Below are 11,427 nucleotides of genomic sequence, written 5' to 3'. Positions count from 1 at the left end.
AGGGGGTGGGCGGGCGTGCTGCGAGGGGCAGTCGTGCTCCCGCAGAGCCCGCCCGCGCCCTCTGCTCCGGACCCTTGGCTCTGTTGCTCCCGGCCCAGCCCCTTCCCGGGTCGCCTTCCACCCCGGCGCTCCCCAGCGCTGAGCCCCGTTGCTGAGCGGGGCACAAAGGCGGCCTGTCTGCCTCTAGCGTAGTTTTTCTTGGGCCTGCAAGGGTTTCTTTCCCACTGAGATCTCTGCTCAGGTGGGTGTGGAGGAGCTTTCTGTGGTCTTCCGAAAGATCTTTACAGGGCTTGGGGAGGCCTGATGGTGATACGGTCTTCTGCTCGCGTACCCCGAGCCCAGCCTGTCACTCAGCTCAACAGCTGTAGTATGATTTTCTCTGTGCCCGCAGGTGGCTGTTTGAAACTGGGTGTCTCCCAAACTTCGGCTGTTTGGACTTTGCTTGAGCTTTGCCTGTAAGGCATGCTTGCTTGCTGAAAAGGGCTGGTGCAGTTTCGGAGCAGGGAGAAGCCCTGGTTTGCTGTGGCCTCTGCCATCCTCTAAGCTGTCTCCAGCAGTTTACTGTCAGGCAGGTGTAACACAACTCATGTTAGTCTACCACGTTTTCTTTGTGAAAGCATCTTTCAGCAGTTACCATCCTTGGGGGCAGCTTGGATGCTGATTTGAGGTGAGACAGGGAAAGGGCTGTTGTGCCTCTTCTGACCACCTTACTGGCCCTATCCTAGAAAATCCTTGGTCTGGTTGCAGCACTCGTGCAGTTCCCTACTATCTCAGTAACTGCTGCCTGTACAGTCTTCTCCAGTCTAGCATCGCAGTCGGAACTTTGTAGAATCAGAGTCATGGAACAGTCTGGGTTGGAAGAGACCTTAAAGCCCACCCCAGCCATGAGCAGGGACACCTTCCACTAAACCAGGTTGCTCCAAGCCTCATCCAGCCTGGCCTTGGACACTTCCAGGGATGGGGCATCCACAGCTTCTTTGGGCAACCTGTGCCAGTGCTTCACCACCCTCTGTGGGAAGAACTTCTTCCTTATGTCCAGTCTCAATCTACCCTTTGCTGAACTACGCTGTGCCGAGGAAGCCTGCTTTTGGGAACAGCTGTGGTACAGTCCCAGAATGTATACTGGAGGCAGTTGGGTGTATTCCAGTTATGCTGTGGGAGCAGTGGGAGATGGAAAGCAGTTAGCTCGTGTAGAGGCAGAGGTATTTCAAGGAAACTGCAGGTTTTGATCTCGGCCTTTTCGTGTGATGGTAGTTTGCTGGGCTGCCTGAGGAGTTAACTTCAGGCCTTTGGGATTGAAGTAACAGCTCTGGTTCTCTCTTCAGCCAACACCAGTTATCTTGCTGAAGGAGGGGACAGACACCTCGCAGGGGATCCCGCAGCTTGTCAGCAACATCAATGCCTGCCAGGTTATCGCAGAAGCTGTGCGCACTACCCTGGGACCTCGGGGCATGGACAAGCTCATCGTGGATGACCAGGGTAAGCGCTGGGCAGTGGACCTGGAAATACTCTCCAGGTGCAGTGTGTGCTGGCAGTGGGCGTGTGTCTCCATATTAAACCCAGCATTTGCATATAGGCAGACTTCAGCTTCTTCACCCCATGCTCCCTTAACTCTTCCAACAGAGGTTCAGTTTCTGTCTCGGTATTCAGAGTCAAGTCAGCACCTTGACTCTGGCCTTGGCTCTTGGAGAGGAGTTAATTGTCAGACTTACCTGAGGACCTCTGCTGCCTTCTAGCCTGAGTTAAGGCAGCTGTGGTCCTTGTGAGGTTGGAGAGATCCAGGGTGAGAGGGATCAAACAGGAGAAGGTCCACACTGGAAAGGGCAAACTGTGTCTTGAACTTGGTCTTCAGGTATCTCTGACCCTCTCTGTTTTTTAAAAGGGGCTGATAAATACCTGCGGAGTTACTCAGTGCTTCTTGTGGCCGAGTGTGAGGTTAGTTGATGTTCCTGGGTTGATTTTTGGTGTGATTTAGAGGTGAGGCTTGCCCCCACTCTGAAAAGGCTTGTATGAGGTCACCAAACTAATGTGGTGGTGTTTGTTTTTTGTAATTGGTGTTACTGAAGGGTGGGGTGGAAGGTCTTGGTATTATCTTTACAGTTCCTATTTGTAAAAACTATTTAATAACTTCTATTAAAAGGGATAATTGGGTTTAAATTTGCCTAATAACTAATATGATTGATTTGTAGTCTTTTTCTTCACGTGAGTGTCAGACTAGGATATGTGGTTTTATCTGTCTGAGGCTACTGAGAAGTAAGAGATGAATTTTAAGCCCCTGTTAATTGGTCTGGAGAGTTGTTCTGCACTCAGGCTAACTTCACTTGATCTTCTCCCAAAGTGGACTGAAAGGGTGCTGTTCCTGTGGAATGGAGATGCCTACAGACACCCTCTGTGAAACGTCTGCTCTCCATGGGGGCTGCCGCTGAACTTCCCTTTTCGGCCAATTCACAGTCGTGTGTCGGGCCACAGGGATGTGTTAAATTATCGTGGGGATCACGTTTCAAATCGCAGAGGAGGAAAAAAACCAGTCATTTGGCTCAAGAAAAACAGTTTTTAAGTGGGATGAGAGACTGTGGTTGTTGAGACACGACAGAACTCAGAATGGTGCTGGATCAGGGCTTGGCTGGGGTGTGCTGTAGTGTAATGATGGCTGGGGCCAGGCTTTGCCTGAACGGCGAAATGGGGAGGCACAGGGAGTCCAAAATTGCTGTTGTATTAACACCTCTCTGAGGTCTGGAAAGCTGTGGGCGTTGGGCGCCCTTTCAGAGCGATCAGGGCTTTACTCGAGCTTGACTTCCCTTCCTCCATCACTCCTAGGCAAAGCCACCATCTCCAACGATGGCGCCACCATCCTGAAGCTCCTCGATGTCGTCCATCCGGCTGCAAAGACGTTGGTGGACATCGCCAAATCTCAGGATGCAGAGGTAGGAGGGAGGGTGGCCTGGCCTCACTTGGAAGTGTAATGAGGAGCAGCAGGCTGGTCGGGGTTGTGTGGACTTTGTGTTAATGGGTGGGAATTGCTCCTGGAGTGCTGGCATCGTACCCGCTATCGTAGTAGCTCTGCAGCCTGTGGATGACGCCGAGTGTTTCCTCTCCATGCAGGTGGGGGATGGTACCACGTCTGTCACTCTGCTCGCTGCGGAGTTCTTGAAACAAGTGAAGCCCTACGTGGAAGAAGGCCTCCATCCTCAAATCATCATCCGGGCCTTCCGCACGGCGACGCAGCTGGTAAGGCAGTGTTGCATGTAGCTGAAGGAGGGCTTGGCTGCTGCTGTGGAGCTGGGAGGTGTTTTGGGGGGAGTTTTTGGGGAACTCCTCTGGGGGGAGGAGTTCTGTGCCAGAGAAGAAAAATAACACACTTGCATGCAAAGTTCAGTAATGAATGGGCATGGGGAGTGGCAGCAGCAATCTCGTGATGCCTTACTGCAGACATCAGCTGCCTTTTCTGTGTCAGTGAGCTGTTATTACCCATCAGTACCTCTAGAGTGCTGTTGCCTCCTTTATTCATTCTTTCTTGGAGGGAAAAAAAAAACCAAACCAGAATTCGTTTCCCATTCTGATTGCTGCTGCTCCCTGGTAAACCTTATGTCTCATGAAGCACCTCAGTCCTGTTAAACTGAACCTTCTCTGGGGGTTAACTCCCTCAATAGCCCTGTGGTTCCCCAGGTCTCTACTGCTCTGAGGCTCTTCCTGCTGCTCTTAAACTTGGGTTGGTGTGTTTCTCAGAAATACTGTGCTGGGAGGGGTGGAATAGCTTAAATGCTGGAAGCTTCAGCAATGCTGAAGTAGGGAATAAAAGGCAACACGAAGAGAAAAGTTGGAGATCTGATCAGCTTGCGAACAGGAATCATTAATCCAGCTGCTGGTTTGTGTTTTGACAGGCAGTAAACAAGATCAGAGACATCGCTGTTGCAGTGAAGAAAGAAGATAAAGAGTAAGTTTCCCTTCCAGAGGACCCGGTTGTATAGCTGCGCTTCAGTTACCTGGTGTGAGGGCGTTCCTGACTTCTGCTGTGGCTCTGGCTGAAGCCTCGAGGTTGGGCCAACAGCTGCAGCCCCACAGCAGGGTTATTCTTGAGCCGTCGGAGTTTCCCGCTCCTCCGGGGAGACTCCGTGCTGTCGCTTGGGCAGCAGCGAAGTATGTAGGCCAGTGTCTTCCGGTGCACACGGAAGCTAAGTACCAAAATAAGTGGCCTGATTTCTTTTATCTGGTGGTGGTGGTGACTTGTAGCTTTCCCTGTCATCAGTGGCAGTGCTGCTCTGAAGATCAGATCCCCTTTTAGCTGCTGAGTTCATGAAGTCACGGACAGGGAAATGGTATCCTCAGAGGAGTGAGAATATTAGAGTTCATGTTCTCCCTGCATTTTAAGCTCATCTGCTTGATCTGGCCTTACTAATACTTGTAGTAAATGTTCACGTTGGACTGTGTACCCATCTCAAATAACCCAAAAGGAGTTGTATACTTTCTGCTGTCCTGTGATGTGAAATACGTGCTCAGCAGTAACTTGTGTGACAGAACCTGGGTCCATATTTCCCTGCTGTCCCTTGTATGCTGTAACAGAGTGGATGATACATTCCTCACAGTAACGTTTTTGGGAGTGTGCCACCATCAGAGGGATTAAAAAACTTCTTACTGCCTTTGGATGAAGGAGAAGATGCTTAGCCCAGGCTTGTGATGTCTAAAAGGCAAGCAACCTGGTCAATGCTGGGCTGATGCTCTGCCAGGGAGAATCGTACATTGGCATCTTTGTGCCTGGCTTTCCCCATCGATAGAAAGGAGCTGATCTCTGCCTCTAGCAGAGCAGATTAGCCATACCATGCTCAGCGTTAGTGAGTTTGTGAGAAGAATGGGTGCGTGAACAAGACCTTGTTTTCTTTCTCTTGCAGGGAGCAGAGAAGCCTGCTGGAGAAGTGCGCAGCCACAGCCCTGAGCTCCAAGCTCATCTCCCAGAGCAAGGAGTTTTTTTCCAAGATGGTCGTAGATGCTGTCATGATGTTAGATGACTTGTTACAACTCAAAATGATTGGAATAAAGAAGGTGCAAGGAGGTGCTCTGGAAGTAAGTTCTGTTGGAGCCTGTCCTGAAAGCTTAGGAGACAGCGACTGCAGCTCTGTTGATGGGTTGACCTGAGCAGAAATGCAGCCAGGCATGGTAGTGCCTGTCAGGGAATCACCAAAGTGAAACAAACCTGTTGATGTGAGGAAAAAGCTTAGTGAGAAGGGCTGGATTTCTTTTCTCTATGTAGAGAATCATGTTTTTTTGAGCCAAATACATTCTTACCTCGCTGTCCTCTGCAGCCAGTGTTGTTACTGATACAAATTCCATTTATGCCTGCAAGTAATGAAATATTTCTGTTTTGGTGGGAAGCATTTGTTACTTCTGGAACCAAAAGCCGTACAGTCCTGGTTGTATGCCTGAGTATGGGGCTGGGAAAAATGCAAAGGAAATGTTGTGAAGGAGGGGTGTAGGGCAGGTGGGATGTGTAGCGTATACCGCAGCGCTGGAATACCTGTTGTGCACAGGACTGTACGTGGGGGTGTGGCAGAGCTGGTGTGTCCGTGCTCTTCTGCCTGTATCCTGTGTCACTTTGACCTGTTGCTTGGGACCCTTCTGAAAACTGAAGCCCTCCACAGTCTCTGTGAATTATTATTCTGTTGCTGTCTGTAAACACTCTCTGAGTGTTTTCATTGAGACACAATTTTTTCATTGAGACATCATAATTACACCATTATCTTGCCCAGACAACTAATGCAGTGAATTAGGAACGTTTCAGCATCTGTTTTTGTGGTGTCTGAGCCGACTGGTATTGGGAAGCTTGCAGAGATTGGTCTCCTGTGGAGGGTGGTGTCTCCCATTCTGCATAAAAGCAGCTCTCCCTACTCCCAGTTGTTTTCCCCTTGTTGGACTCCTTGGAGACCCACAGGAGGATGAGGCAAATAATTCAGCACGTTACTTTTTAGGGTTGGATTGTGAGAAATCTTGGGTCATCTCACGCTGTCGTCTAGAGCAGAGAAAGTGTGTGCGTGTCCAGGCTTAGGAGGGACAGGGATCGGCTGGGCATCCGTGGCTGGGCAGAGCCAAATCTGCGTTGCGTGGTCAGGAACTGGGGGTAGGAGATGTAGATGCACATTTTTCTCACGGCCGTGAAATCGAGAAGGTTCGTTTCAAGGGGGCCAGTGTTGGGCAGGGCAGTCCTGCTGCAAAACGGTTCTGGAGATGGTGATGGAGCTTGGAGAAACAAACCACGGCAAACCCCCACCCTGAACGTGGGTCTGTGGGTGAGAAGTATTCATCTTCAAAGGGTAGAAAGGGAAAGACATCAGAGGGAGAGAACATGCTGCTCCATCCCTTGATCTTCAGATTGTGCAGCGTCTTTTGCTGCAGTGTCTTGAGGGGTAGAAAGGAAGTGATAGAAGCTGCTTTTGTGAACAGAGAGAAGAAAATATTTACTGCTGATTTTCTTTAAAAGTGGGTTAATCAGAGGAGATGGCTGTTGGTGAGCGCTTTGTAAATGAGGACTCTGAAAGCAGGGTGTCTCCTGTGAGAGTTATTAACCCTGTTGAGAAAACCTTGGGAGGCTGAACCTTACGCAAATCCCTGTCTTCAAGGACTCTCAGCTGGTGGCCGGAGTTGCCTTTAAGAAGACATTCTCTTACGCTGGGTTTGAAATGCAGCCCAAGAAGTACCAGTCACCCAAGATCGCTTTGCTGAACGTGGAGCTGGAGCTCAAAGCTGAGAAGGACAATGCTGAAGTCAGAGTAAACACGGTGGAGGTAAGAGGCTGTTCCGCTTCCTCGTGGCTGTGTGAGTAGGATAAAAGGGATTGACTTTGTCACCTCAACAGTGGAGTCACCTTCGCGGGAGGGATTGAAGAGCCGTGTGGACGAGGTGCTCAGGGACATGGGTTAGTGGTGGGCTTGGCCGTGCTGGGGCAACGGTTGGACGGGATGATCCTAAAGGTCTTTGCCAACCTAACAGATGCTGTGATTAGGGCACGTTTCTGCTGGTCACTGTGCCCCAGCTGTGCTGTGTAAGCCTGCACAGCTGATGTCCTTACACCTGAGAAGTACCCTTCCAGGCAAAGGTTATTAAGCAGTGCTTTAAGTGGTGCAAGAGCCTCTGTGTATTTGAGCCAAGAAGGTAGCTGTTGGGACAGCAGTGCTCCTTCCGTCACCTCTATGAAACGTGGTCACCTCTGACGCCTTCCTGGGCAGCACTGCAGCGTTGCATGCGTTTGGGTACCACAGTTACACAGTCACGCTCTCTGGGTGCTTTGGTTTTGGGGTCTTGGCCCCGCTGTGGTCGCAGTAGTTGTTGACTTGAAGCCCCCCGCTCTGCCTTCGTGAATGCGATGGTCTGTTCTGTTGGGAGTTGGCTGCTGTGCGCGGCGTTGCTCCGGGAGCATTCCCAGCTCTCTGTGGCTGTTGCTGATGGCCAGAACACGGCAGGCTGGTCAGGCCTGGGCGTGCTGCTGAAGCACAAGGTTTCTCAGGATCTCTGTTTGCCCTGTGCAATAGGCACTGCAAGTCTCTCCACCCCAGCATCCACGCACAGTTCTGTAAACGCCTCTGACATCACTATAATCCCTTCTCCTGCTCTCTCTTGAGCTGTCGCTGCCTCTCCTTCCATTCATCCGGCCTCTTTATCTGGCTCAGTTCTGCTGCTGGAGGCATTTTGACCCTTAGCCATAAAATGGAGCAACCCGAAATCCCCCGTGAGTCTGGAAAGCAGCTGTGCGGCCCTGGCAGACGGAGCAGCCGCTGTCTTTGAGGAGCTCTCCCTTTGCAGGCGCTGCTCACCCTTTGGAATGCGAACGCTTGTCCCTTTCTCTCTAGGATTACCAGGCCATTGTGGATGCCGAGTGGAACATCTTGTACGACAAACTCGACAAAATCCACAAGTCGGGAGCCAAAGTTGTCCTGTCCAAACTTCCTATCGGTGATGTGGCTACTCAGTACTTCGCGGATAGAGACATGTTCTGTGCCGGCCGTGTTCCGGAAGAAGATCTCAAGCGAACTATGATGGTGAGCTGCCTTCTTTATTCTGAAAGACTTTTAACTGAGTTGTGTCAGTGCCAAGCCGGTCATTCCCAAACTGGGGTAGCAGTCTGTGACTGAACACCCTGTTCCCTGCAAAGATTTAAAATTTAAGTCGTGTCATTTTTTGCTAATGTGGCTGTTGTATAAAGGTGCCATATTCTGACAAAGCTGTCCTTGATGGAATGAGCGATCGCACGCCAATTGCATCTACGCTGCCTTTTTTTTTTTTTGTATCTGATGTTGGATATTTTTTATGTGTTTAGATGTTTGCAGTTGTTATATATTGGGTTTATTTTCCCTAGTTCCTGCCCGTTCCATCATGAGTGGTTTTTTCCTAAGCTTTCATTGTGTAGCTGCTGGACTCGGGGGCCTGTGAGTCAGCACTTAGAAGCAGCATAATCCTGTTTTGCTGTTGAGGATTAATTCGGACGTTGGTAGCCTGCCTAGATGCATGAGATGAAAGTGTGGGTTTTTTCCCTGAATCTGGCCTGCAGCATGGTTTTGCATCAGCTAAACGACCGGGCTGTCTGTGAAGAGTGGGGACCCACCGGGCAAGTTTGTTTGTCAGTGTTGGTAATGCTGCGCTTTGTCTCTTTTCTCCTAATCTCCTTTCCGCGCAGGCCTGCGGCGGTTCCATTCAGACTAGTGTCAATGCCCTGGCTGATGATGTTCTGGGCCGGTGCGAGCTCTTTGAGGAGACTCAGATCGGAGGAGAGAGGTAAATACACCGGCTGCAAAGCTCTGGCGCTGTGTCCGCGCTCTAATGTTGGCTTGGAATGTTTGGGTCTGAGCGTTGGCAGGTTTGAGCATCTCTCGAGGTGGTGGTGTGAAAGGAGGGTTGTTCTTGCTGCTTTTTGTGAGGCTGAGGACACAGGAGCAAGCTTTCACCTATCTCTTAACCTTTTTTATATGCTTTTAAAAGTACATATTTGTTCCCCAGTGCCGTGCAGAAGGCACGGGGGGTATTGTTTCATTCATGCCTTCAAAGCAGCAGCACCTTTCGGGGTTGGTTGTGGCACTCGTGATACCCCACGGTGCTGTCAGTGCGGAGAAGCTGGGGACTATGTAACGGGGTTCTTGCCGTCGCTAGAGGAGAAATCCTCTTTGGGGCTGCCTGCTAACATCTGCTGTGCTCCTGCCAAGTGAAAAGGAGAGCGCTGGTTTAGCGCAAAGCCCTAGCAACAGGAAGAGAGTAGATTTCCTTGGGTTGGCTTGAATTTCACTTGTGTATTGCCTGGCTCTGCTTGTTCTTAGCTCAAGGTCTGATGAAGGGCACAGCTTGGAGCGAAACCGCTTCGGTTGTGCATCCGGCTTGTGAAGAACTTCCCTGTTGCAGTGTTGTTCTGTCGGTGCGAAGCCCGGTCAGGAGTAGCACTGCTGGTCCGTCACCTTAACCCTCTTCGTGTTGTGCCCTTGGCAGGTACAACTTCTTCACAGGCTGCCCAAAGGCAAAGACTTGCACGATAATCCTGCGAGGGGGTGCGGAGCAGTTCATGGAGGAGACGGAACGGTCCCTGCACGATGCCATCATGATAGTCAGGAGAGCAATCAAGGTAAGGACCAGCAGAGATCCCGCTTTGTCATATTGGCATTGTTGATGGGGCCTGGCACAGCTGGAACTTCCGAAGCCTTTCTATGCACCAGCGCTTGGCTGAGGTCTGTGGAGGGACTGGGAGCTCTCGGCTGGCAGTGGAGTGCACGGACGGGCGGATCCGATGAACTTGCGTGCTGTTTGGTGGCCAAAGCAGCGTTGTCTCTGCGGTGCTGTCAGCTGTCATCCACGCTGGGTTGTCGCTTTTCTTTGGTACAGCCGTAACTTGTGCTTGCTGGGCTGTGGTGTGTTCTGGAATTGCCCCCGTCCTGAAGGGAACACGAGGTTCTGGGTGCATCAGGGAACTGTTCAGTAGATTTGAACAGCAGGCTTGATCTCCTGTGCACGTTGGCACCTGCTAAAGCCACCAGTTCCCTTGGTGACAAGCCCAAGGGGGGTGACTGTCCCTCAGGAGAGCAGCACCAAAAGAGAAGTTGGAGGGGGTGTGTGTGTGTGGAGTTGCTGGGCCTGTGTGGTGGGTGCTGCCTAATCGTGGGCGTTTCTGGGTTATGCATAACAACATCTAAATGTGGTGTTTTCTGGTTAAAAACAGCTTTGAGGCTGCGTGCCCTGAGGGGATGGGAAGAAACATGTCAAGATTTTTTGGAATTGCTTTGCTTTTCGAAAGAACTTCCCGATCTCCCTGCAGAAACAAATAGGGAGAGGGGGAAAAAATAGCAGAACCGGGCTGTGAAGTGCTGCTGCAAATATCTTGAATTTGGAATGCTTTACAAAAATGAGGGCTTGCCTGGCACAAGGGAGCTGTGGTACCGTGGCCTCAGACCACCAAAGATCTTGTGCACAGCTGGAAAGAGGTGCTGGTAGCTGCCACTGGAGGGTCTTGGCCTGTTCTTGAAGCTCCCAGAAAAGCTGGCAGGTCTTTCCAGGGGCTTGGCGTGTCAGCATCGCCCTGACGCGCAGTGCTTGCGGGAAAGGCGGCTTTCCTGCTCTCCCCCGTCCTGGCACAGGAGTGAGAGTTTCCCCCTCTTCTTTCAGAACGACTCAGTTGTTGCCGGTGGCGGTGCCATAGAGATGGAGCTTTCCAAATACCTCCGGGACTACTCCAGGACCATTCCAGGCAAGCAGCAGCTACTGATAGGGGCTTACGCCAAAGCCCTCGAGATCATTCCTCGCCAGCTCTGCGACAACGCCGGCTTCGACGCCACCAACATCCTGAACAAGCTCCGAGCCAAGCACGCACAGGTGGGAGCCGCCTTTGAACCGAGGGCGGTCGCGGAGAACCAGTCTTGCGTGGGGTCTCTCTCTCCTCTCCTCTCGAGCCTGATGAATCCGGTGGGATTCAGCGAAGCCCGTGTTAGGGTTGTGTCCTCTTGGATGAAATGCAAGTGTGTTGTTTCAGACCAGGTGTGGGCTTGGTGCGGGTTTCTGTGAGAGGAAATGATCCGCTGTGCCTTTGATCGCAGCTGTTAGTCAGTTCTAGGGCTGGGATTTTTGAGTTTTCACATGTTTAAAAAGCATCATTTGGCAGGAGGGCGGCTTCTATATTAAACACTGCAGGAATTAAGTGTATGAAGGTTGGCTGAGCCATGTTTTCCAGAGGAACTGCAGACTGAAGGCCCCGATTTGCTTGCCACCGCTTCAGATCTTGTGGAGCACGTGCGTGTACACACCATCCTCATTCGGACAGCTAGAGGTTGCCCCTTCGGCTCCTCTTGCAAGCAGCTGCCGCTTTGTGGGGTCGCTCCCAGCACGTTCCATCCTGCTGATGAATGGGGGTTTCGAGGGGATGCCCAAAACGAGCGGCTATACCTTGGCCTGCAGAACCTGGGGCTGTGG

The 11,427-nt window shown here is 51.3% G+C and overlaps 1 protein-coding gene across 1 annotated transcript in view; it reads left to right on the top strand.

Moving 5' to 3' along the window:
- The first annotated feature begins 1,330 nt into the window (after positions 1–1,330).
- The window catches only part of CCT7 (chaperonin containing TCP1, subunit 7 (eta)), a 10,740-nt gene continuing 643 nt past the window's right edge, over positions 1,331–11,427 (top strand). The window contains exons 1-10 of the mRNA XM_010151057.1: positions 1,331–1,479; positions 2,818–2,924; positions 3,103–3,228; positions 3,882–3,934; positions 4,887–5,058; positions 6,609–6,773; positions 7,836–8,024; positions 8,660–8,757; positions 9,460–9,592; positions 10,627–10,833. Coding sequence (XP_010149359.1) covers positions 1,452–1,479; positions 2,818–2,924; positions 3,103–3,228; positions 3,882–3,934; positions 4,887–5,058; positions 6,609–6,773; positions 7,836–8,024; positions 8,660–8,757; positions 9,460–9,592; positions 10,627–10,833 — 1,278 coding nt within the window. The 5' untranslated portion in view covers positions 1,331–1,451. The remainder of the gene's footprint in view (positions 1,480–2,817; positions 2,925–3,102; positions 3,229–3,881; positions 3,935–4,886; positions 5,059–6,608; positions 6,774–7,835; positions 8,025–8,659; positions 8,758–9,459; positions 9,593–10,626; positions 10,834–11,427) is intronic.

Source organism: Eurypyga helias, unplaced genomic scaffold (assembly GCF_000690775.1).
Source record: "Eurypyga helias isolate BGI_N326 unplaced genomic scaffold, ASM69077v1 scaffold19654, whole genome shotgun sequence".
Lineage (NCBI taxonomy): Eukaryota > Metazoa > Chordata > Aves > Eurypygiformes > Eurypygidae > Eurypyga > Eurypyga helias.
This window is presented reverse-complemented; position numbering and strand designations above follow the sequence as displayed.